Source organism: Streptopelia decaocto (assembly GCF_964273445.1).
Source record: "Streptopelia decaocto genome assembly, chromosome: 22".
Lineage (NCBI taxonomy): Eukaryota > Metazoa > Chordata > Aves > Columbiformes > Columbidae > Streptopelia > Streptopelia decaocto.
Genome location: NC_138677.1, coordinates 5,930,197 through 5,955,126, shown reverse-complemented (window position 1 = coordinate 5,955,126; position 24,930 = coordinate 5,930,197). Strand labels below are relative to the sequence as shown.

Here is a 24,930-nt window from a genome sequence, read left to right as displayed (position 1 = left end):
CACAGCGATACCCAGGGACACCCCGAAGCATCACAGGGATACCCAGGGACACCACAGGGATACCCAGGGACACCACAGGGATGCTCCGAAGCATCACAGGGATACCCAGGGACACCACAGGGATACCCAGGGACACCCCGAAGCATCACAGGGATACCCAGGGACACCACAGGGATGCTCCGAAGCATCACAGGGATACCCAGGAACACCACAAAGATAGTCCAAAGCATCACAGGGATAGCCATGAGCAGGGACTGGGGGGTTTGCAGAGTGGAGCGCAGGCTGCCCACCCCCCCCTCAGCTGAAACCTCCAGCTGATGAGAAGCCACCTCGCTGCCGCTGCCCGCGCCAGGACTCTGCATGACGGGAAACTTTCCAAGCTGCTCCTGGAGCTCCCGCAGCCTCAGCCGGGCGCTGGCGGAGCTCCTGCCTGCCAGGGCTGTTTGTCTGCGCTCTGGTGCGGGGTTAAAGAACCTTTGCAAATGAGTCCCCGGGGAGGGCAGGCATTCCTCCCAGCACAGCTGCGCTGCCTTAACCCCCTCCTGCACAAAACCGCCCCGTCACACCCTGCCTGCGGGGATGGAGCTGAACAGGCCACTCGTCCCGCTCGTGACAGATCCCTGTGGCATTTTCCTCGCAGCTTTATCGTCTGGTTCCTCCCAGGGTGGTAGCGCTGGATGAGTAACGTGGAGGGTTATTCTGGGAGCCCAGGACACAGGGTCAGCCTGGCAGGACAAACCTCCTTCCCCAGCTCCGCCTGGCACACGGACACGGAGCAAAACAGGCGGCGGGGAACAGGCAAGGAGGCGTTAATGATTATCAGCCAGTGAAAATGCATCACTTATCTCCCTCCTCGAGAAAGTTCAGGTCAAGATCCTTGAACCGCTACCCCGAGCTGTTTGGCAGGGTGCGGAGCAGGCAGAGGTCGTGTCCAGCGCCGTCCTGCCCACAAACCGGGGGCTCCGTGGGCAGCATCCTCCCCCTTTGCCTGCACGTAGCCTAGCGGGGGCTCAAAAGCAAAACCCAAGCAAACCTTCCTCCCTGGAACGCAGGCACGGAGCTGCCGGGCTGGGGGAGAGGGATGGGGTTTGCAAGTGCAGTTGGATGATTAGAGATCTGCATTTAATAGTGTGAGGCTGGGGCAGATCTGCAGCCACAAACCAGCAGTGTCCCCTGGTCACAGCCCAGCGATGTGCCTGCTCCGTGAGCAGCCTGTCCCCGGGTCCCAGGAGCTGCCCATCGGGATCCCAGCATCCCCAGTTCACACCGGCAAAGGAAACGGTGGGCACTGCCAAAGCCTGGCCCTGGGCTCAGCATCCTTGGTCCAGGCTGAACCAACCATGTCCCCAGGGATGGAGAAGCCCCGTCAAGGTTGGGGATCCCGGGATGGCCATGGATGTGCATGGGGGGATAACACCAGGAGTCACACCGGTCCTGCCAAGTCACAATTTCCCAGCTGCCATCAGCGAATGGGAAATGCACACAAAGAAAAACTGGTGCAAATGGTGCAGGATCAGGCGCTCCCAGGGTACAGAACCCAGCGTTCCCGCCCCACATCGAGCTCCCAACATACAGAAAAACCCAGCAAAGCAGATGTTTGCACAGAAGTGGAATTGCTCGTGCAAAACAAACCCTCCAGCAGCTCGTTCCAGGGTCCTCAGCTGAGAGCGGCTCTGGCCAGCGCGGAGGAATGCAACAGGCTTGGCTTCTGCATCAAAAATATTTTGAAACAGTCAGCAATAAATTCTCCCGGAGAGATTTCACAGCAGAAAACGGGGGCAAAAGGCGTTGGGGGATGGGGACTAGTGTGCTTTAGTCCCCTTGGAAAAAGTCACTGCAGGAAAACTGGGGCCACAGCAGGGAGAGGATGGAAATGGGATGGGGCAGCCACCTCCTCCTCCTCCTCCCAGCACCGCGGGGCCAGAGCAGTGCAGGGTGAGGCAATGTGAGGGTGCTAATGAGTGAGGGTGATAATGAATGAAGGTGATAATGAATGAGGGTGATAATGAATGGGGGTGATAATGAATGGGGGTGATAATGAATGGGGGTGATAATGAATGGGGGTGATGGGACACTGGCCCAGGCTGCCCAGAGAGGTGGTGGATGAACCATTCCTGAGACATCCCAGGCCAGGCTGGACGGGGTCTGAGCACCCTGAGCTGGTGACGATGTCCCTGCTCATGGCAGGGTGAGCTGGGAAGGTCCCTCCAACACAAACGGTTCTGTGATTCGATGTGTCTATGATTCTATGACTCCACAAAGTGCTGCCAGTCGAGCTGTGCTCCGGTGTCCCCCTGCCAGCCTGGGGCTGCTTCATTTCTGCCCTGAGGTCTGTGTGCAACGACCCCGCTGCGCGGGCAGCCCAGGAGCTGCGTGCCAGCAGCGGGACGCGGTGTCCCCGCGGCTCCCAGGCGCCGGATGCGGCTCCGGGAGGCGCAGCACACGCGGTGCTGAACCGTGACGCGCCGCGCGCGGTGCCGAGCTCTCATCCAGAAAGTTCCCAGCCCGCTGCAGGGGCCGCAGCCCGAGCGCGGAGCACGGCGGGCCCTGCCTGCATCAGCACGCGGGCAGAGTCCAGGCAGCGCTTGCGCACACGTGGGCACACGGTGGCGGGTTGGGAGCAGCCTGGCTGCCACCTCCCCGATGCAGGAGCATCCTGCTGGCTCCCCCAGCGCCCTGCAAGGGGCCTGCGGGGCCTGTCGCCCCAGGGACCACCCCTGTCTGATGTCCCCTCCCTGCTGCAGAGCTGAGCTGGCTCTCAGGGGACACACCACTGCTGTTTGGGTTCCTGGAGCCCATTGCAGCCCCATGGGCGGACCCAGCTCCCAAAGTGAGGGGTCAGGGGGGACAGACACCCGCCATGCCCCCGGCGATGTGTTGGCCAGCACTTGGCACCTGCAGCCACGCGCCTGGGCCAGGGTGTGAGGCTGGAGCTGAACCACTGTCACCAAGTCCCTCAGCGTCCCCTCCCAACCTGGCACAGCACGGACAGGCTCCGGAGGATCCCGCAGCCCGGGCTGTGCACGCAGCCGGAGGCACGGGATCAAGGGTCCCCACACGGGCAGGGGCTGAGCACACTGGGCAGCAGCCAAGGCCAGACCCGATTAACACGGCTGGGTACAGCCGTTACACATTAACTCCCTTGTTTGTCCATATTCCCCGGCAGGAGCCTCCTGCCGTGCGTGGGGTCCAAGAGCACGGCCGGTGCACGCCGGCGCAGCCGCGCTGGGGGATGTACCGGCCCCGCAGCCCTCGGGCCCCGCAAGCAGGGTGGGCTGGACATAAGGAAGGAATTGTTGCCCTGAGGGTGGGGAGAGCCTGGCCCAGGTTGCCCAGAGAGGGGGTGGATGAACCATCCCTGGAGACATCCCAGGCCAGGCTGGATGGGGCTCTGAGCACCCTGAGCTGGTGCAGATGTCCCTGTCATGGCAGGGGTGGGACTGTATGAACTTTGAAGGTCCCTTCAACCCAAACTGTTCTGTGATTCTATAAGCACCAGGTTATTCTGGTTACAGAACAGCAGCACCCGCAGCATCAGCAGCACTGGGGCTCTGGCCACCAGCCACGAGAGCCGCAGCAGCACCCATGAGCAACGCAAGAGTTTGGTCAGAAAAAGCACCCGAGCGCCTGTTTATTGGTGAATGGTGGACAAGGGGCAGCTCAGCCTGGGCAGCACCTGTCCCACAGCCCTGTAGTGCCATTCTGCGGGCTCCTGTCCCTGTCCCCAGAGCCTGGCACTGCCACAGCAGCCAGAGCTCAGCACCACCTGGAGCTGCAGCAGCCGAGGGGCTGGGTGGATGCTTTGGGCATCCTGGAGCTGCTGGCTCCCTGTGGACCAACACCCCTGGGCCACAGCGCCCCACCCCACCCCCTCCCGTCCCCCTGGGCAAACCTTGGCACGGGCCACGGCTCCAGGGGAGCTGCGGTCGGTGCAGTGCCCAGCGCCACAGCCCCGCGTGCACCCACCTACCTCAGGGAGGCGACAGGAGCCCCCGTCCCACAGCAGGAGAGCAGCCATGAGCACCTTTGGGTGGCCTCATGGATGGAGTCTCCAAAACCCACTCTTAAGGGATGTTTTCAGAGGCTTTGAGTCCACCCTCGACAGCGCTGCGGTGCCAAAATGAGCTGAGCTCCTCCAAACACCTGACCCTGAGCAGATCACACCGCAGGGATGGGGGGTGCAGGTCCTGGTGCGGTGGCAGAACCAGCCCGTCCCCACTGTCACCACCGGAGCCTCTCCAAGGACACGGACCCTCCGCAGCGGTGGGGACGGGGACAGCGGTGGCCCTGTCCCTGTCACAGCCCGTCGGGCGGTGGGGCCAGGCTGAGGTTGAGGAAGCCCCCATAGTGGAATGGGGGCAGATGGGGGGCACAGGCAGCGTTGGGGGGCAGGCAGGCGAGGGGGTTGACCCCGCACGCTCCGGCATCCTGCTCACCGCTGAAGTACACGCTGTCGGGTGAGCCCACCGACGGATCCTCATCAAAATAGTTGTAGGGCCTCAGGAAAAAGCCAACACCGTTCCCCACCGTCACCGTGTTGGGGACGTCTTCGGCGTGGGGGATGTGCAGGAACCCCACAGAGATCCAGGCAACCAGGTCCTGGGTAGAATGGGAACCGGGTACCACATCAGGCTGAGCGGAGCCTTCCAGCCCAGCAGTGCCCCGTTTGGCACCGGGGCGCTCAGCTCCCTCCGCCCCGGGACCCCAGCTCACCTCGTTGGTGATGGTCTCGTTGTCGATGAAGTCGGCGAAGGCCACGGTGGGTGTCCAGGGGTCGTTCTGGTTGTAGATGCTGGTGCTGGTGGGTTCCTGCTCCTTCCGCCGGGTGACGGCCAGTTGGTACCTGGGGACGAGACAAGAGATGGGGCAGCTCCAGCAGCTCCGGGTTCGCACGGCTGGGAAACACAAGTGAATCCGGGCACAGATGCTGCTGCTCGCTGCCTGACCATGGCCGCTGGACATTTTTAACTCCTCCAGCCCCCCCGAGCACGGAGCCATTAAATTTCACCCTGACACTGAGCCAGTTCTGTGCTCATCCCGGGTTCCAGAAAACATTCTGTCCTCATGTGAAGATGTCAAGCCCCGGGGAGGCCAGATCTTCCCCTGGGAGTTTGCCCGACAGCCCAGTGCCCTCACAGGGAAAAAAAAATACATGTCATTGCTCTAAATTATTCTTATCTGGGGGTCAGATTCTTGCCTGTGAACTACTATGAACAGATGTCATTGAGCAACTTTTCAATGGATTCTCAGAGCCGAAAAATATGCATGTTTGCTGTTTAACCCTTCCTAGAGTCACAGAATCATTTGGGTTGGAAAAGCCCCTCAAGATCATGGAGTCTAACCACTAACCCAACCCTGTCCCTGCCCCATGTCCTGAGAACCTCATGTCCGTCTGTCCAGCCCTCCAGGGATGGTGACTCCAGCACTGCCCTGGGCAGCCTGTTCAATGCCCCACAGCCCTTTGGGGAAGAAATTGTTCCCACATCCAACCTCAACCTCCCCTGGCGCAACTTGAGGCCGTTTCCTCTGCTCCTGGCGCTTGTTCCTGGGGAGCAGAGCCTGACCCCCTGGCTCCAGGCTCCTTTCAGGCAGTTCAGAGATCAGAAGGTCTCCCCTCAGCTCCTGTTCTCCAGCTGAAGCCCCAGGTCCCTCAGCCGCTCCATCACACTTGTGCTCCAGCCCCTTCCCCAGTTTCATCTCCCTTGAGGCAGCAGCCCCTCCCGAGCTGGGATGCAGGAGCAGCCGGGGATGCGGTGACAGGGTGGGACGAGAGGGGATGGGACACACACACACAGCCCAGCCCCAGCACCCACCTTCCCCAGCTGATGGACCTCTCCATGGAGCTGCTGGCGGGCAGGTGCTCCCCGGCGAAGCTGTTGATCTGGATGCGGTAGCTACGCGGGTGCCCCCACTTGTTGGGCTTGGCGCTGGCAAAGGAGAGGTAGCGGGGCATGGGGGCGTTGAGGGGGAACGCCGCCTCGCCCTCCCTCTCCAGCCTCTCCCTGCGGAGGTACGGCCGCTCAATGGTGTTTTCCAGGCTCCACGGGTCTTTCACCAGCTCGTACGCCATGTCCTGGCTCTCCAGGGAGTTCAGCTGCCCTGGGAGGTGGGAGAGAAAAACCTTCTGGAGCTCCGCACGCTGGGCAGAGCCGCGGTCGAGCACCGAGGCGCCCAGACCTACCGTCAACATCCAGGTCCACCTTGTAGTGGATGTGGTGAAGGTGCATCGTCCCCAGCGTGTGGGGCCCAACCCTGTTGCCGTAGTTGGTCCCTTGGCCGTGGAAGAAGGCAGAGCTGATGTAGCCGGTGGCATGAACCCGGACCTCCACGGCCCCGCTGCCGTGGAACATGAAGTCCCAGATGTAGTCGTAGTTGATGAGGGTGGAGACGGTGCGGATGACCAGCGTGTTTTTCCGCAGCCCGCCGTAGTACGAGGAATGAGAGTCGGAGAAGTGGCGCCGCAGCGGGAGGGCAGCGTCGTGCTCGAAGATGCAGAGCGAGTTTTGGTTGGTTTTGGGGGTGTCTGACTCCACCAGGTAGTGCCGGTCCACGTAGGTCGCCGTGTAGGGGCAGTCGAGGCCACGGACGAGCTCGTAGGCGAACCTGCCGATGCCGAAGCTGCCATCGAGGTAGCGGGTGGACATTCCCCCAGGGCAGTTGGAGCCGTACAGGGCCAAGGCTTCCTGCAGGCTCAGCTCGTACACAATCCTCTCCCCGCGGTACCTGATGTCGAAAAGGCGTGGGCCAGAGTTGGGGTCCATGCCGAAGCTGATGCTCCAGCCCTGGTAGGTGACATGGTTGTCCCTGACGCTATAGCGGGGACCCTGAGGCTCGTACTGCAGCGGCCCCGGGGAGCCGGGTGGGCGCCGGGGTCTCATGGAGCCCAGCACCGTGTCCGCCCGGGGCTTCTCCACCCTCACAACCTCCAGCGAGTTGGTCAGGAACGCGTCCTCCAGCTCCTGGGTGCTGGCAAAGTACCGGCCATTGTAGAAGACTTGGCGCAGCGACCAGCGGGAGACGTGGAGGTCCCGGTGCTCCACCAACACCTCCAGCCCCACTGGTGACAGGTAGTAGCCGGTGCCAGTGACAGCGTGGAAGAGGACAAACCAGGTGGCACGGTCACCGGATTTGAAGCCCCGCGGGGCTGTGGTGAGGATGGCCAGGTCGGTCCCGTCTGAGTCGCAGCAGGCGGCGAGGACGCGCGGTGCCTTCCTCAGCTCCCGCTGGATGAGGACGTTGATGTCCATGTATTCCCTGCCGGTGACGGGTCTGCGGTGGTACGGCACCTTCCCCCCGTACTTCTGCACCGTCACGTCCCGGTGATACGTCGGCGTCGGCAGCGGCCCCACCACGTACTCGGTGACGTTGGGCTCCGGCTGGTTCCCGAAGTGCAGCACGGCCAGCGCCTCCCGCGCCGGCCGAGCCCCCCCGGCGTCCAGGAACCGCAGCACCTCTGCCTTGGCGGGGACCTGCACGGCCACCGAGGCGATGCAGTTGTCGGAGGGTTTGGCGCGGGAGGCGTCCACCAGCGGCACCCCGAGCCGTCCCCGCAGGTACCGCACCACTTGCAGCAGCTCTTGGGGCGTCAGGTCGGCAAAGACCAGGCTGTGCCCGGCACCGGCGTCCTCCTGGCCCGGGGGCCGGTGCTGGCAGGTGCCGGGGGCGCTTCCCCTGGTCAGCAACACGCAGACCAGGGCGAATATGGTGGCTAAAGCCAGCACGAGGAGGATGAGGACGGTTTTCACGTTCATGTCTGCTGAGGCACTGAGCGCTCCCGCAGTCCGGCAGGGAGGGTTTCCAGCTGCAGAATCCTCCCGCTCACACGAGAAGGCTGGGTTTGGTTCTTTCCCCTCATTTTTCTCAGCAGAGAACAGCCCGGAGGAGCTCGCAGGGGGACGTGTCCGGGGTTTGCTGGGAACCATAAAAGGCAACTTTGCTCTGCTTCCCCCAGGGGGCCATAATTTTAAATAAACTTAATGCTTCTGCATCTGTCCTTCCCCTCTCGTCCCGCGCGCCGCGCTGCGGCTCTCACCGAGCACAGATGCAGCCAGCTGGGGGAAATAAGAGCGTCTCCCTGCGCCTCCTCCTCCGAACCCTGCGGACACACAGGGCGGCAGCAGGGACGGCAGGGACAACGGTCCCCTGTGCAGAGCGCTGCTGAGCTCAGCACCGCGGCCCCATCCTGCCACGACCCCGCTGTCACAGCGACTGTGCAGGGACATCGCGGCATCGCTGGTGGCTGCTGACAGTCGCATGTGTGTGAAGGAGCTGGTCCTGCAGCTGGGAGGGAGGGGACAGCTGCTTGTCACCCCCTGGGCTACGTCCTGGCATAGACAGGGCAGCGAGGAGGGGGGTTAGGGGGACTGAATCACAGAATCATTTTGGTTGGAAAAGCCCCTCAAGATCATGGAGTCCAACCCCTGGCACTGCCCCAAGTCCTGAGAACCTCATGTCCGTCTGTCCAGCCCTCCAGGGCTGGTGACTCCAGCACTGCCCTGGGCAGCCTGTTCCAATGCCCCACAGCCCTTTGGGGAAGAAATTGTTCCCAGATCCAACCTCAACCTCCCCTGGCGCAACTTGAGGCCGTTTCCTCTGCTCCTGGCGCTTGTTCCTGGGGAGCAGAGCCCGACCCCCCTGGCTCCAAGCTCCTTTCAGGCAGTTCAGAGATCAGAAGGTCTCCCCTCAGCTCCTGTTCTCCAGCTGAACCCCCCAGGTCCCTCAGCCGCTCCATCACACTTGTGCTCCAGCCCCTCACCAGCTCCGTTCCCTTCTCTCCACTCGCTCCAGCACCTCAAGGGATTTCTTGACATGAGGATCCCAGAACTGACCCCAGGATTCAAGGTGCGGCCTCACAATGAGGAGGATGACGGGATGAGGGCTCCAGAGCCCATTGAGCATCCAGGCAAAGAGGCAGCGGCACTGGCCATGCTGCATCCCCAGTAGCCACACGGCTCCCAGGCTTGAGCTGGGAGGAACCTGGCCAGTGCGCCAGGCTGAGCCCAAGCACGTCCCAGCTCCGTCCCCAGCCTCACCCGAGCACCCACACGGCTCAGTCCTTCCCTCCCAGAGCACCCCACCCTTCCCACCCTCCAGCTGCACCATCCCCGTGCCCACTGGGCTCCCAGAGCATCACTGCGGGGCTGTGGATGCAGGAGCAACGTGCAGCTGCAGCATCATCCCCAGCAGATGCTGCTGTAACTCATAAGAATGAGACACTCGAGAGAGCGCTGGACCAGAGTAATCTTTTCTTAAACCTGAGGTCGGCACTACACAGCGCTTGCTTCTACAGCAGTGGAACAGCATTTGTTTTCTCCTCGTTTTCCTCCTGCAACAGACTCAAATTCAGCAATTAACAAAGATAACGTAGGTGCCCGGCTGGCATCGCGCCAGGAGCATTATGCTTCCCTTTTGAAGAGCACTATTTTAAAAGCAACGATAAAAAGTGAAGTCATTGCAAAAGTGGAAAATTGAGACAACTTCACTAAAAAACGGAAAATCTGAGACAGAACAGTCAACCTGGCGACTGTGACTTGGTCTCCCAGCACCGTCCTGTAGCGTTACAGACTGCTTGTATTTTTGAAGCCATCATAGGTGAAAGGAGGAAGGTTTGGCAAACAAGAGGCAGTTTTGGGCAGGCACGCGATGGGGTTGGTTTCACAGGCCGTGACGTCCTGCTCGCTGGTGAAAAACACGCCGTCGTGCGAGTATATGGAGGGGTCCAGGTCATAGTAGTTGTAGGGTCTCAGGAGAAAACCAACCGAGTTTCCCACCGTCACAGTGTTGGGAATATCCTCAGAGTGCGGGATGTGAAGGAAACCAGCGGTTATCCAGGCAACCAGGTCCTGGGCAAGGGAAGAGCCACAAAAACCACAGTTATTGCTGAAACTTGGAGCAGCAGGAGCAACCGAAGTCTGTGCAGGGGCCATGGGGTGAATGGTTGGGTCATGGTGTGAATTTTGGGGTCATGGAGTGTCCCCTCTCAGCTGGTTATTGCGGGTCCAGCCCAGGGACCCCAGCTCACCTCGTTGGTGATGGTCTCGTTGTCGATGAAGTCGGCGAAGGCCACGGTGGGTGTCCAGGGGTCGTTCTGGTTGTAGATGCTGGTGCTGGTGGGTTCCTGCTCCTTCCGCCGGGTGACGGCCAGTTGGTACCTGGGGGCGAGACAAGAGATGGGGCAGCTCCCTGGGGCGGGGGAGGTTCAGGGTGGACATGGAGAAGAAATTGTTGGCCCTGAGGGAGGTGAGAGCCTGGCCCAGGTTCCCAGAGAGGTGGTGGATGAACCATCCCTGGAGACACCCCAGGCCAGGCTGGACGGGGCTCTGAGCACCCTGAGCTGGTGACGATGTCCCTGCTCGTGGCACTGGGTACACTTTGAAGGTCCCTTCACCCCAAACTATTCTAGGGTTCTATGATAAAAGCAGCTCCCCAGAGAGTCTGCAGAGCACAACCCTGCTCCTGCGGAGTAACCGCAGCCCAGGGGAGCGCCTGCCCTGTGCCCCCCCATCCCCGCTCCCATCCATGCGCTGCCTCCCCAGCGGCGGGGCTGGGGGTGTCCCTGAGCAACCGCCGTCCCCGCCGTCCCCGCCGGACCTGGCCCAGCTGACGGCCCGCTCCATGGAGCTGCCTTCGGGGACGGGCTCCCCCGCAGAGCTGCTGATCTGGATCCTGTAGCCACGCTGGTGGCCCCACTTGTTTTTGCTGTCGGCTGCAAAGTAGATATATCTGGGCATCTTCTCCTGGAGCCGGAAGGCAGCCTGCTCCTCCGTGTCCAGGACTTTCTTGGTGAGTTGTGGCCGCTCTATCTGCTGCTCCAAGCTCCAGGGTGCCCGTGTTATCTCAAACGCCATGTCCTGGGCCACCAGGGAGTTTTTCACCCCTGCAAAGCAAAAGTGAAGTAACCGAGGAGTGTCCCCACGTCCTCTGTCCCCAGGGATGTCCCCACAGCCAGAGCTCGCTCTCCCCCTCCTCCCCTCCGGCGCCCCGGGCGCCCAGCACCGGCTCCGTGGAGCGGAGCCATCACGAACCCTGCACCAACTGCAGCTCCATGTGCATCGCCTGTTCTCTGGTTCCTCCCTGCGACGCAGCAGACAGCGCAGGTCACTGCAGCTGCGCTTCTCCTCAGGCTGGGATCTGCTTACCGGGGGTCTCTTTGGTCATAGGCAGTTCTAAACCATCATTTTCCCCAACCTTTTACAGGAGCAGGTGTCAATAACAGAGGGAACGCTGCCAATCCGTGCCCCCAGCACCACCGGTACCCCTGCAGCGCTCCAGCTACTGGAATGGCCTTTCAGGCTGAGCATCCTCGCTCCTCCCAGGGTGGATGCCAGACAGAAGGAGCCGCTCTTGGACTCAAATAACCCGCAGGGATCCGCTGCCAAAAACCGTGCCTGTGTGCAGGAGCAGCGGAATTCACCCGCTCCCTGCAGCGGCTTCGCAGCCCGCGGCTCGGGATCCAACTTACAAGCGTTTCCTCAAAAGAGAAGCGGGGACGGAGCAGCACAAGCTCAGCACCGGTCCGGCCGAACCTCTTTAAGCCAAGATACAAAAAAAGGGCTTTCCCAAGCGATAAGAAGCGCCGGGACCAGCAGCAGATGCGGCTGAGCCCTTCGGCGCTGCAGACAGGGCTGTGGCCCCGGCTGCCCGGCCGTGCCTACAGCAACACACCCCGCGCCAAGCGGGGCCTCAAGGAAACACAAACATCTCCCCGTTCCTACCTTTCAGACTTTCCCTGCGCTGAACACAGAGCTCGCAGACCATTCACACTGCCTGCAAACCCGTGACTATTTTATACATAGGAAAATAACTTTGCAAGGAAAGAAGAGGTGAGGAGAGTGAAAAGCGGAGTTCTGGTGTCAGATACTAGGGATTCTGTGGACTAGGAGACAATCCCCGCAAAGCTCTGGGCTTTCCCGGTCTAACGGCAGACACAAAAGGAGACCCAGACCTACCTCCCACGTCCAAATCCACTTTGTAGTTGACGGAATGGGTGTGTATCGTACCCAGCGTGTGCTCCCAAACCCTATTGCCGTATCTCAGACCGTCCCCGTGGAGAAAGGACGAGCTGGTGTACCCCGTGGCCTGCACCCTGCCTTTCACGGCCCCGTTCTGGTAGAAGACGAAGTCCCACACGTAGTCGTAGTTGCCCACGGTGGCGATGGAGCGAAGCACCAGCGCGGAGTTGACCAGCCCCCCGTAGTAGAGCGACTGCAAGTTGGAGTAGTGGCGGCGCAGCGGGGAGCCCGTGTTCTGCTCGAAGATGCACAGCGCGCTCCTCCTGGTCCGGGGCGCCTCGGCGTGAGCCAGGTAGTGCACGTCCAGGTACGTGGCCGAGTAGGGACAGTCGACCCCTCGCACCAAGGGGGAGGCGTAGCGCCCGATGCCGAAGCTGCCGTCCATGTAGCGGGTGGACATGCCCCCGGGGCAGTTGGAGCCGTACACCGACAGTGCCTCCTGGACACTGATTTCGTAGGCGATCCTCTCCCCCTTGTGCCGCACGTCAAACAGGCGCAGCCCCGTGTTCACGCTCATCCCGAAGGCAAAGCTCCAGGCCTGGAAGGCGACGTGGTTGTTCCTGATGCTGTAGCGGGGACCCTGGGGCTCATATTGCAAAGGGAATGGCGCAGCTGGAGGCGCTCGGGGCTTCATGGACGAGAAGTCCCCATCCCACGGGGCTTTCCTGACCTTCTCCACGCCGACGCGCCCCTGCACGTAGGCGCTCTCCAGCTGCACCATGTCCCTGTAGTACTGCCCGTTGTAGAAGACCCTGCTCACCGCCCAGCGGGAGATGTCCAGGCTGCTGTGGTCCACCAGCACCTCCAGCCCCACGGGGTGCGCGAAGAACCCGCTCACGTTCTGAAACAGAACGAACCAGGTGAGCCGATCTCCGGAGCGGGACCCGCGGGGAGCGGCCGTCAGGGCCGCCAGGCTGCTCCCGTCGTACTCCAGCACTTGACGCATGAAAGACGGAGCTGCGGGGAACACTTGGCTTTTCAAAAACCCGCCCAGCTGCTCGTACTCCACGGCCAGCGCGGGTCTGCGGTGGTACGGCACCTTCCCCCCGTACTTCTGCACCGTCACGTCCCGGTGATACGTCGGCGTCGGCAGCGGCCCCACCACGTACTCGGTGACGTTGGGGTCAGGCTGGTTCCCGAAGTGCAGCACGGCCAGCGCCTCCCGCGCCGGCCGAGCCCCCCCGGCGTCCAGGAACCGCAGCACCTCTGCCTTGGCGGGGACCTGCAGGGCCACCGAGGCGATGCAGTTGTCGGAGGGTTTGGCGCGGGAGGCGTCCACCAGCGGCACCCCGAGCCGTCCCCGCAGGTACCGCACCACTTGCAGCAGCTCTTGGGGCGTCAGGTCGGCAAAGACCAGGCTGTGCCCGGCACCGGCGTCCTCCTGGCCTGGGGGCCGGTGCTGGCAGGTGCCGGGGGCGCTTCCCCTGGTCAGCAACACGCAGACCAGGGCGAATATGGTGGCTAAAGCCAGCACGAGGAGGATGAGGATGGTCTTCATGTGCATGCCTGCTGCTGGTCCCAGGCACTCGCAGCAGCGTTCAGAGCAGGGTTTCCAGCTGCTGCCTCTCTCGGTTTGCACTGGATGGATTAACACGGAAAGCACAAAAGCCTGGGAGAGGCCAGGGGAGGAGAGCTGAAACCCGCGCTGAGCAGAAAGGGCAGATCTCCTCTCCCAGCCGCAGCTCCTGTCCTCTCCACCAGCCGCGCGCTGCAGGAGCTGCTGGGGATGCAGGGTCAGTGACTCAGACAGAGTTTCACATAATTCTGTTACTTTTTCAGTCCGGCTGAGCTTCCTGAGGCTGCCTGTGCAAACCCAGCTCTGTCAGCCAGCCGAGGCGGCCGGGACCTCCGCGGGGCTCTGACAAGCTGGGAATTGTTGTCACACTGTACGGTTTCACCTCTTTGCAACACACCGAGTTTCCTTGTTGATCGGGCTGTTTCCTTGCAAACACTCTCCCTGGCAGCGTGGTTCCCAGCTTGGAGTCACTTTGGATTTTAGTTTTTATTAAGAAAACACATCCATCCGTGTAGGTAGAAAGTCTTGGGCAGGCCGGAGAGGTGGCGCTCAGGATGGGATTCGGGCCCCATGAGCTGCGAACAACCAGCTCTTAATTGCCACCTCTGAGCAGCCATGAACTAATGAACCCTCCAGAACTGCCCTGAAACAAGACGACGCAGCTTCTGCCTCTGTCTCCCATTCAAACACCAGCTGAGGTGCAGCTCCTGAGAAGTTCCCTCAAGGACAAAACCACCCAACCTGCAGCATCCGAGCAGCAGCCGGTGGCAGTGCCAGTGTCACCGTGCCCAGTGTCACCGTGCCCAGTGTCACCGCTGAGCAGCCACCCCCTGGGTTCCTACCAGATGCTGTGACCGCTGCCCACAGCCAGCCCCACCAAACCGCTGCTGGGCTCACCATGCTGAGGAAAAGCATTGGCACAATGAGGTGGCCAAAGAACAAGATTTGGTGGTCCATCCTGCCACACGGTAGATGTTTGGGGTGGACGGGGCACAGCGCTTGAGCTACAAACCCTGCCCGTCCCTGCGCTGGTGCTGAGAAGCACAAGGCATCCAAGAGAACCAGAGCTTGAGATTCAACCCAACATTTCCACTCCCGCTGCCAGCATCACCTCAGCTCACCTCACCCGGCCTCGCGCTCCTCCTGCCGTCAGAGTTTCCTGGTGAGAGGCAACGGGCACAGACTGGAACACGGGAGGCTCCATCTGCACACGAGGAGAAACTTCTTCCCTTTGCGGTGCCAGAGCCTGGCCCAGGCTGCCCAGAGCGGGTGTGGAGTCTCCTTCTCTGGGACATTCAAACCCCTGGGATCCTGTGTGATCTGCTCTGTGACCCTGCGTGAGCAGGGCTGGGGATCCACAGGGGTCCCTGCAACCACAACCACCCCAGGGTTCTGGGAGGCAGCTCCCCCAGCCTCAGCAATTCCTCTGTAGCCAGTCTTGCCCGGGACATGGTTGTCTGGCTGTGCTCACCCGCCACCACACTGTTAGGCAGGAGGCCACACTGCCGTAAGGGACACTCCATTATCCTCACCACCATGGGCAGCATCAGCCTTCTCTAGCCCAGGCTCAGCTGGGCAGGTCAGAAACATGCACGTCTGCTCTGTGCCAGCACCGTCATCGCTGCCTCGCTGGCCACTTCACCAGCAAAGCCTGCGGAGCCACAGGATCGGCTCATGTGGGGAGCTGGAGGGAGCTGAGAGAGGGGAACGGAGCTGGTGAGGGGCCAGAGCACAAGTGTGATGGAGCGGCTGAGGGACCTGGGGGTTCAGCTGGAGAACAGGAGCTGAGGGGAGACCTTCTGATCTCTGAACTGCCTGAAAGGAGCTTGGAGCCAGGGGGGTCGGGCTCTGCTCCCCAGGAACAAGTGCCAGGAGCAGAGGAAACGGCCTCAAGTTGCGCCAGGGGAGGTTGAGGTTGGATTTAGGAACAATTTCTTCCCCAAAGGGCTGTGGGGCATTGGAACAGGCTGCCCAGGGCACTGCTGGAGTCACCAGCCCTGGAGGGCTGGACAGACGGACATGAGGTTCTCAGGACATGGGGTGGTTGAGCGGTTGGACTCCATGATCTTGAGGGGCTTTTCCAACCCCAGTGATTCTGTGATTCTACGAAATGCTGATGTGTTGCTCACGCAGCCGTCTCGCTCAGCTGTGCAGGCGCACGTTGCAGCAGAGTGCTTGTTGAATTCCATTTCCTTAAAGGACAAAAAGAGCAGATCATTCAGTTTTGACTTTGCCTCTTGGTTTTGCATCCCAAGTCCCTAAAGGTCCCGGCCCAGGCTGCAATTACAGACGCTCATTTTCTAAGCAACACAGCAGCAGTTTAAGAGAACTGGACCAACTCCACAGGCCTTGCTGCCCCACAAATCACAGCTCAGCCCTGCAGAGCGCCTGGGAGACGGCCGAAAATAAAAGTGTGGGAACCCTCTTCGTGCTGTGCACGTTGGATGTTTGGGAAAAAAAGAAAGAGAAACCCTAATTTGTAATGACATCCCCACAACAAACCAGCCCGCAGCACCCGCCCCAGCCCTGCAGGACGCAGATGAAACGTCCCGTGTCCTGTCTCTGCCCCACTACATGTGCCACGGATGCCATGTCTGGTACCTTGCTATTTAACACCATCCCTTTCTGCTGGACTTTTCACACTGAGGGCTTTTAAAGCCTATTAACGAGCAACACAAGAATCAACCTGCCCCTGGGGGAGCTCTGCTTCAGGGCAAACAGAACAGCCCCAAATCCATCTCCATCCTGCAGCGGGAACTTCAGGAAGCAGAGGAATTAACGGGGCCTGCAGAGCCAGGAAACCTGTGTCGATACCTTCCCAACAAAAAGCCCTCAGGGATCTTTAAGGGCCACAAATGCTTGTGTATCCTCTCCAAAAGCAGCTTGAAGCTAACCTAGAATTTAAAAGATTACATATCTCACTAAACACTAACTTGTTTACGAGCCGTTTGTGCACGTACCTCTTCCCACAACTCAGCTCCCCGCTCCGATCAGCCCGTCGCTCCGTCCCACACCGAGGACGGAGAAGTCACATCCTAACCAAGTTTATTTTGGCTCCCTGGTTGCTTTTAGGTACTGCCCATCAGCCCATCTTATATTTACTGAACTGCAGACATCTCCCGAACATCTCAAGTGGGAGAGCAGTTTGCTGGTTCTCGCTTGCATGGAAAGGTAGATGTGGCAAAAAATAGTCTCTGGAATTTATAGAAACCAAAACCAGAGCCCGACAGCTCTTGGCTGATGGAAATTCAGAGTCAGCGACTGCCAGACACCAGGGAACGTGTACAGTGCAGACACCCCTTGGCAGCTCTCCTGACACGGGCAAAGCGTCAGCACAGCCCCAGCCAGCCCCTGGCCTCTGGAGAACTCCCACGCCTGTTCTCCTGTCCCACGGGGTCAGATTGTGCGAAACGGAACAGTGGAAATCGCCTGAGCCTTCCCGCGCGGCTGCACTCCTGTCTGCACACAACTGCTGCCGCCCTTCTCCTCTCCGGTTTGAAGGGTCGCTGGTGTAAGCTGGGAAGTCTCAAAGGCGCGAATTGAGCCCCGGCCACACGCTGCCGCTCCTCTGGAGAGCAAAGACGAAACCTCCGCCTGAGGGGTGAAGATCACAGACAAGAAACCCTCCCCATCCATGAACCCGCTCCCTCCAGGACAGCTGCCCTGGATCCTCCATCCCTCCCCAGGGCCGCTGGAGTCGGGTTTCTGGCTGCGGTGAGGAACCCCCTGTGCTGCCCCACACCAAGTCCTGGCACCACGACCCTTCCCTTGAGCTCCGGCTCAGCCCCGAGTTCCCAGCTCGATTCCCACCTTCCCCGGAGCAGCTCGGGCACCAGCAGGACTTTCCCGCACTGCAGGGAGCGCCGTGGGGCCGGCGGGACTCAGGAAGCGTCTGTCAGCGAGCGGCTGCTCCTGCTTCTCAGCGGTTGAAGGTTTTGAGGCCAGACGTGCCGAGCAGGAGCCCTGGCTGGCGGCGGTGGCTCCTGTGGCCGGGCACGGGCCCCATCTAGTGGCACTGCGGCGGGGAAGGGCGGCCGAGGCACCGAGCGGCCCTGGGGCCACCGGAGAGGGCTCTGCACCCAGAGGGCTCTGCACCCAGAGGGCTCTGCACCCAGGGCCGCGGGAGGACGCACAACACGAACAAGGACGATCCCCTGGGGAGAGCAGAGGAGGCTTTGGTTGGGGCCACCGGAGCAGCCAAGAGAGGAACAGACCATGCAGGCGACAGAGGCACCGGCTGCAGCATCCGGGCACCGGCACCGGAGCTGCCGTGGACCCTGACGAACACCACGCACGTCTCCTGCAGTTAAAACCAGGATGGTCAATGGGACAGATCACTTGAAACCCCAGAGAGTGAGCCTAACGTGCGAAAGGAACAGAAACAACCTTCAGAGCCATTCACACCACGGTCAAAAAGAGGAATGAGAACGCAGGGAAGGAGCAGCTGATGCGAGAAAGGCAAGACCAGAACTGACGTTCACACTGCACGGCCTAAGAGCTCAGCATCACACACAAGGGGCTGCCTTAAAAGAATTCCAAGTACCTTGTTTTAATTTCTTGACATGGTAAAAGTTTACACACTTTCATCCGGCAAAGAGAGCCGAGCAAATTAAAAGGAATCGATACAGAGAAACACAAGGGGATGTGCTGCTCCCAGACAGCAGCCAGAACAGTTGGTTTGTTACTAAATATTTATTAGCGGGAAGACTAAGAGTTGACTTACTACAAACAACAACAGAAGAGTCTATAGCGAGGGCCAGCGGCCCCTCCACACTCCGGGCAAATCCCTGGGAAACCAGCAAGAGACAACATGGCTCTTAATGGGGAAGCAGGAGAAACAAAAATGAAGTAAAAAAAAACAAGAAAAAAAGAAGGGGAGGGAGTTCATTCCATTTGCCACTGTTGTTACAATGAGGGTAACACAACTATCGAGGTTACTGCACAATAAACGGGTGTAACAGCGAGACCCAGGAAACAGCGAGGTTCCTGAAACACATGATTTCGTGTTCCCTGAATACGGGACTTAAGTAGAAATACTATAAATAAGAAAATGTTGGGAGCCTGCAGCTTTATGGGCCCACTTGCCAGACACAAAAACTGAAGCAACACAACCAGTCATTTCCAAAGGGGTTTGTGATGGACCAGGAAACGTTCCGGCGGCCTGAAAGAGCGACCAGGCGCACGCACGAGCGCGGCCTCCACAGGGGAGAAGGTCTGGAATTGTATTGGGGGGTATTGGCCATCGGCACCCCCAGCACCGGCTGTCACAGGGAGGGGGGACAGCAGAGCTGGGGGTGACCAAGTCTGGAGACTATCGGGACTTTAGGATCGACCTCCGGCCTCTCCGTTCCTTCCACCTGGACAAAAGCACCTTGTGCTGAAGGGGCACTGGGACACGTGCGAAGTAACGCTGGGTTCAGCCAAGAAAGCGGCTCTAGTCAAATGGTAAACAGGAGCGGGAGCCGCCTGAGCTCAGCCCAGCCAGGCCTAGTTCCAAGCACTGATTTAGGCAGGACTGGCAAGGCAGACGGATGAGAGGGAGCCGGGAACGCAGAGCGGAGCACTCAGCGGCACCAGAGCGGGCACAGACAGGGCAGGTTCCCCTCTTTGCAGAGCACCAGCGGCTAAGAGGCCCAAGCATGAGCTTCTCCCCCACCACCTGGGCTTGCTCTCAGGCTTAAGAACCATCTGCCCCAACCCCAGAGACCCCAGTGAAGCCTACGGACAAGGGCTTGGTCTCTCGTGTGGTTCCTACTCGGGTAGGACGAAAGGCGTGAAGGAATGTTCCTGCGGGGCTGGTGCTCTCGGGGCGGCCCAAGGCGGCACGGCCTCCTCATTACCAGTTACTAGAGGGAGGGAGAACTCCTGAGACCTGAACAAAACCAATCACAAAACTAGGCGAGAATTGCTTTAGTTTAACTAAGAATGCGATACTATTTCCAGCCAGTTTCCCGTCTCGATAGTCACGTAACAAACCAAGGCAATGACGGTCTTGAGTTGACTGAACAGTTCTCAAGTTCAAACGTTGACACTTAATAGAGGGTCTCAGCATTGCTGCTCCGAGGCCTCTTGATCTTCTCAATGTTTTTAAGGATCATGTCATGCAAAGTGACCTGCAAACAAGGGAGAACAGGACTCAGACAAGAATTATAGAATGATTTTGGTTGGAAAAGACCCTCAAGGTCATCGAGTCCAACTGTTAACCCAACCCTGGCACTAACCCAAGTCCCTAAGAACCTCATCTCTGCCCAGTCGCCCACTGTTCAGCTTTCCCAGCGGTTAAAACAGCAGCACAGCTCAGCCTGGCACCACCATCAACCCCTGTGTGCAACCACACACCTTGTGAAGATTAACGGCCTCTTTCAGCCAGGCTTTACACTAAAAAGAGAAGATTTATCTTTACAGCCCTCAGGAACAGCTTGTTCCCCACAAAGAGCTTAGGATCACGGAGGTGGAAGGACTATTTTGCGCTAGACTCGCGTGAACACTCAGTTGGAAACCCCTGCGGCTCTGGGAAGTGGTGCAGAGGCAGCAGGATCAAAAGGGCGCTCTCCACGGCTGAGCTCTGCTCTTCACTTACATATTGATTCCTCAGCTCTGAAATGATCAGGCGCAGACTGATGTACTCCTTCTCGTCGATCTCTGTCACCGTGCGGCGGTAATCCTCCTGCGGGCAGCAGAGACGCGCTGAGCGCCCTGAGCTCGGCGCTGCCTCCAGACACAAGCAAAGCTCCTTCCGCACAGGAGCTCCCTCTTCCCCCCGCTCTCCTCTAACCAGCTGCAACCCTTGTACGATCCCACCTCTCCCCCCAGGACCCTCAGCTCCAAAAGGACAGTGACCAAGTGGCCCAAAGAGTCCCAAAAAGCAGCGGGGTGCAGCATGTAAATCTTCGCTTCGCTGTTTACTTACCACGTGAGGGTACTTAGCTATTTTGGAAACCAACTTTGCTCTTGTGATATAATATCTGGTAGGAAAAGGGAGAGAATAAAGGTCAGATAAAGAACATCAGGCTCAAGCTGCCCTAGAAAAGCTGGGGGACCTTCCCCAAGCAGTTCCCTTTTCCCAAGAGGATTCCTGCCCAAAAGAAGGAGCCTGTTCTTGCATGCCTACCTAGAAATCTGGTCCAGGTAGGATGCGGCCTCACTCTCCACAGTTCGAAGCTCAGCAACTGTTTCCTCCTGCAGGGAAGACAAAGAAGCCATGAGCTTCACGAGACTGCAACACGTCTCAGCAGTGCCATGTCAAGCTCGGGTCTGGGTTTTAAAACCTAAACCAAGCCCAGGACTGCAGATGCTGGACCCCATGAATGGAAAGATTCAGAGGAACCCAAGAGATCCGTGTCCCTGGAATACAGTTCCCTCCTTGGGCAGCGGTGCCTCACCTGAATAGAAACACCAAAGTTGTTTCCATCTTCTATCCTGGGGATGAGAAGCTGCACCCACATTTTCACCTGCGGTGGAAAGATCACAATGCTGATCAACCCCAACATCTCCAGAGATGTCTTACCAAAAGTCACCGGATCATTTGCCATGCAATTCCTGATAAACCGCAGGTCCTTCACACTCATGCAACACTTCTGAGATTATTTCCCACATGGCTGGGATGCCACACAAGCACAGTGTCTGTGACTGTGCAAAGGATGAAGACGAGCTTCGAGGAAGGAGTCGGCACAGCAGCCATCGTCCTCCTTCAGCAAGTGAACTACAGAGCTCCTCGAGGGCTCAGGAAAACATCGTTTCCCTCCACCTACCTCCCAGACACTTTTAGTCACTGCAGTACAAATCCTGCCTTTCCTCCTCTACAGAACAGACTCGCAGGATGGTTTGGGTTGGAGAGACCTTAAAGCTCCCCCAGTGCCCCCCCTGCCATGAGCAGGGACATCTTCCCCAGCTCAGGGTGCTCAGAGCCCCGTCCAGCCTGGCCTGGGATGTCTCAGGGATGGTTCATCCACCACCTCTCTGGCCAACCTGGGCCAGGCTCTCACCACCCGCAGGGCAACAATTCCTTCTTCATGTCCAGCCTGAATCTCCCTCCCTTAGTTTCAAACCATCACGCCTTGTCCTATCACAACAAGTCCTGCAAAAAAAAGTCCGTCCCCATCTTTCTTTTAAGCACAGAAAGGCCGCAATAAGGTCTCCTGAGAGCCTTCTCTTCTCCAGGCTGAACACCCCAACTCTCCCAAACAACACAGAGGGGCTGCTCCTTCCACTCAGAGCACCTTTGTTCTGCAGGAGCAAAACCATCCTAAAAACTCCACCTGCTCCAGCACAACACCCACCGTGTTACACTTCTCAATGAGCAGCCTGATCTCCGGTTTCACTTTCTCAATGATGTCCACCAGCTGCTGGTTGCTCTTCAGCATCCCATTGGGCATCACAAACACTTTGGTACCTGAGGACAGAGGAGAAAAACACTTCACGTCAGCGCCACGTCGCAACGGTTGCGCCAGGGGATCGGACCGAACGTCCACCCGAGGGTTTTATCTCCCGAGTTTTATCTCCTGCCAAGGCCAGCGTGGACAGTGAGCCCGGTTATCGCTAACCTGCGGGGAAGGGCAAGTCTGATGTGGGATAACAGCGATTGCCACAAGGGAAGGAAAAGAAAAACACGGAGGTGAAAGCTGGAGAGCTCCAGGCTGCTGAGATTGGGCATAAAGGACCTTCCTGCTGCACGTGTAAGAGCCGGTTCTGCCGCAGCTCAATCCAAAGCCTGGTATCTTCCTCCAGACAAGGAGAGCTCTCAGCACACAGATCAGCAAGCCAGGCTCAAGCAAGTGCTACTTATGTCTATCAGAGAAGCCCTAATTACGCTTCTAAGAGCCGGAACCTGACTCCTCCACAGCAGAACGTCTGCAGGTCGCAATGTGAGAGGTCTCGGGGACAGGTCTGCACGAGCAGCAGCTGCTGTCAGGACAGGGCAAGCGGGGTGCAGGTGATTTCACCCCCTAAGACACGGCGCAGGCAGCAACACAAGAGACGTGGGGACTCTTACCCTGAAGGGTCTCCTCGCGGTCTTCCAGCTTCCTCTTTTTCATATTGGGCTAAAATATACAAAACGTTTTACTCACAAACTAGTCAGAAGCTGTAACAGTGTTGCAAAGGAAACAAGGAAAACTTTAGAGCCTCTCTGCTGCGCTCCTGGTTCCTAAATATCCTTCTTTAGCAGGAAAGGAGGACTACAGAGCACAACGTTACCTCTTCCCAGGCTCAAGAGACCAATTCCTAAAGCCTTTGGGAGAAGCACGGCCTGGTATTAAATAAGAATCTCCTCCTCCGGCACACAGCAAGCCATGCAGTTTTAATTAAGAGAAGCAGGGAATCGGAGCCAAGAGTGTAACCCTACCCCGTCCAGCCCATCGTGGCTGTTGGTGAGAAGAATCGGGTCAGGCACTGGGAGGTTCATGTCCGAATGGATCTGAGTGAGATCGTGAATATTCAGGATCGGCTCCTAAAAAAATAAAGCGGATTTGTTATTTAGTTACAAACTAACCAACTCTGCCACACCAAACACAACGAGACGACAAAAGATTCAGACCTCCCTCTTATCCAGCCATAAAATAGGGATGAATGAAAAATAAAAAGTCTAAGAATGAGAAAAAAAGTCTAACAATAGGCCTGTGAGGAGACCTCCCTCCAGCCCAGAGCAGCGCGCGGGATCCAGCCTGTGATCAAAGCCACCAGCTGTCTGCAGCGCCGGAGTCCCGCAGCATCGCCAAGGACAGCCCAAAGCTGCCGAATGCGTCAGAGAGATAAAGAAAACTGAAAAAGGAAGCACCCCCTCTAGAGCTAAGAGCACTCCAGTGCACGCGAGGAGCAGACCTGCTGCTCCGTGTCTTTGTAAGGAGGCAACACATGCAAGACAATGCACAGGACGAGACCTGCCAGGCTGCTTTCAACACGTAGCTTGAAAAGGAAAAAGGATCCGGAGCGCAACGTCGACCTTACCTTGAGGAACCCATCGAGTTCCAGCAGCTTCTTTGGGAAAAAGTTTGCCACCAGGTCTTCAGCCTGAGAGAAAAAGAACAGAGGACGGTGTGAAAAAATGGTGTGAGGTTCCTGCTAGCGGGGAAGAACACCAGGGAAAGTAGCTGCGCAAAGGCAGGAAACAGGAGAGAACGCAAGCTGTGGCAATCGCCAGGGTAAACCGAGGTGAGAAGGCACCAGGAGGGATGGGAGAGACAGGTGGCTGGTGCTCTGAGCGCGGTGGAGCTGCCACGAGAGGCTCGAATGGCCCTCAGGGCTGTCGGAAAAACGTCAGAAAACTCCTATCGCTTCTGGGCAGCGGCAGAGCCACTCACCTCGCTGGTGATCCGCTCCCTGAAGGAGTCAACCTGCGGAAGGGAAGAGGAAACAGCTCAGAGCCGCGGCGGGGATGCGGGCTCAGCACAACCGAGCTCTGCACCCGGCAGCCGGGGAGCGCGGCTCCAGCCCGACCCCCGGGGCGCTCCGGGGGCAGCTCCGCCCCGAGAGCCGCCGGGGGAGCCGCCCGCCCGCCCGCGCTCCAGGCCGCTCCAGCCGGGCGAGGGAAGGCGCGGGGAACCGGGAACCGAGCAGCGCCGGCTCGGGCCGAGGAGGATCCGCCGCAGCTCGGGGAGCGATCGGGGCGGCCGCGGAGAAGCCCCGTCCCCCCCCGCGGAGCGGCGGTGCCCGTTGGGGGCGGGGGGAACACAAACCGGGCGGGCGGCCTCACAACCAACGGCCGGGCCGCAACGGCGCCGCGGCCTGAGCCGGCGGGGCGGGTCGCACCTTGAGCTTCACCTCCGGGTCCACCTTGAGCAGCGAGGCCATGGCGGCGGGGCCGCTGGGTCCGGTCGCTCCGGGTCTGGCAGTTGCCGCGGGGCCGCCTGCGCCGCCGCCCCCCCCGCTCCTCACACACACACACACACACACACCGGACCGGCGCCGCCGCCACCGGAAGTGACCTCACGCCGCGCGCCCGCCAATGCCGCGCGCCCCCCGCGTGACTCCCCGCGCACGCGCCGCCGGGTCCTGGCCGCTTCACACACACGCACACTCAACCGAACCGAAGACATAAACTTAGCAGCAGAGTCAATTATACTGTTAAGCGGCGCTCTTTATTTTATCAGCGATGGGGATAAGAGCTTTAATCTTGCGTTGCTTGCATTCCCATAATTATTGCATGTGCATCACAATTTTTGAAAATTTTGATATTGTACTAAGAAATAATTGATGATGTTGGGTATAATTGTTTAGTTTCCTACTTACGCCTATTAATTATTAAATATAAGCTAAGCACCCTGCTTGTAAACAATGTATCGCTTCATCTTCTGTCTCCCCCTTGCGCAGAAGGATCGAAAACGCGAAAAATACCCCCTCGTCTAAAACTTGGAAAATATCCTTCGTTTTGCAAGTGATCAGAAAGCATTTATTATGTTAATCGGT

The 24,930-nt window shown here is 59.0% G+C and overlaps 2 protein-coding genes across 2 annotated transcripts; both read right to left on the bottom strand.

The window, feature by feature from the left end:
• Positions 1–3,383: 3,383 nt before the first annotated feature.
• Positions 3,384–13,848, bottom strand: LOC309449071 (uncharacterized protein). Its single transcript, XM_082070982.1, has 8 exons — positions 11,949–13,848; positions 10,591–10,876; positions 10,022–10,151; positions 9,562–9,842; positions 6,182–7,911; positions 5,814–6,099; positions 4,714–4,843; positions 3,384–4,599 (listed from the first exon to the last, which is right to left on the bottom strand). Exons 1-8 carry the CDS (start codon positions 13,513–13,515, stop codon positions 4,297–4,299), a joined length of 4,713 nt encoding a protein of 1,570 aa, XP_081927108.1. The 5' UTR covers positions 13,516–13,848; the 3' UTR covers positions 3,384–4,296.
• A 4,352-nt stretch (positions 13,849–18,200) lies between these two features.
• Positions 18,201–24,463, bottom strand: PSME3 (proteasome activator subunit 3). Its single transcript, XM_082071080.1, has 11 exons — positions 24,274–24,463; positions 23,826–23,858; positions 23,473–23,535; positions 22,871–22,975; positions 22,520–22,568; positions 21,807–21,919; positions 20,910–20,978; positions 20,639–20,706; positions 20,438–20,492; positions 20,108–20,194; positions 18,201–19,640 (listed from the first exon to the last, which is right to left on the bottom strand). Exons 1-11 carry the CDS (start codon positions 24,313–24,315, stop codon positions 19,560–19,562), a joined length of 765 nt encoding a protein of 254 aa, XP_081927206.1. The 5' UTR covers positions 24,316–24,463; the 3' UTR covers positions 18,201–19,559.
• Positions 24,464–24,930: the final 467 nt, after the last annotated feature.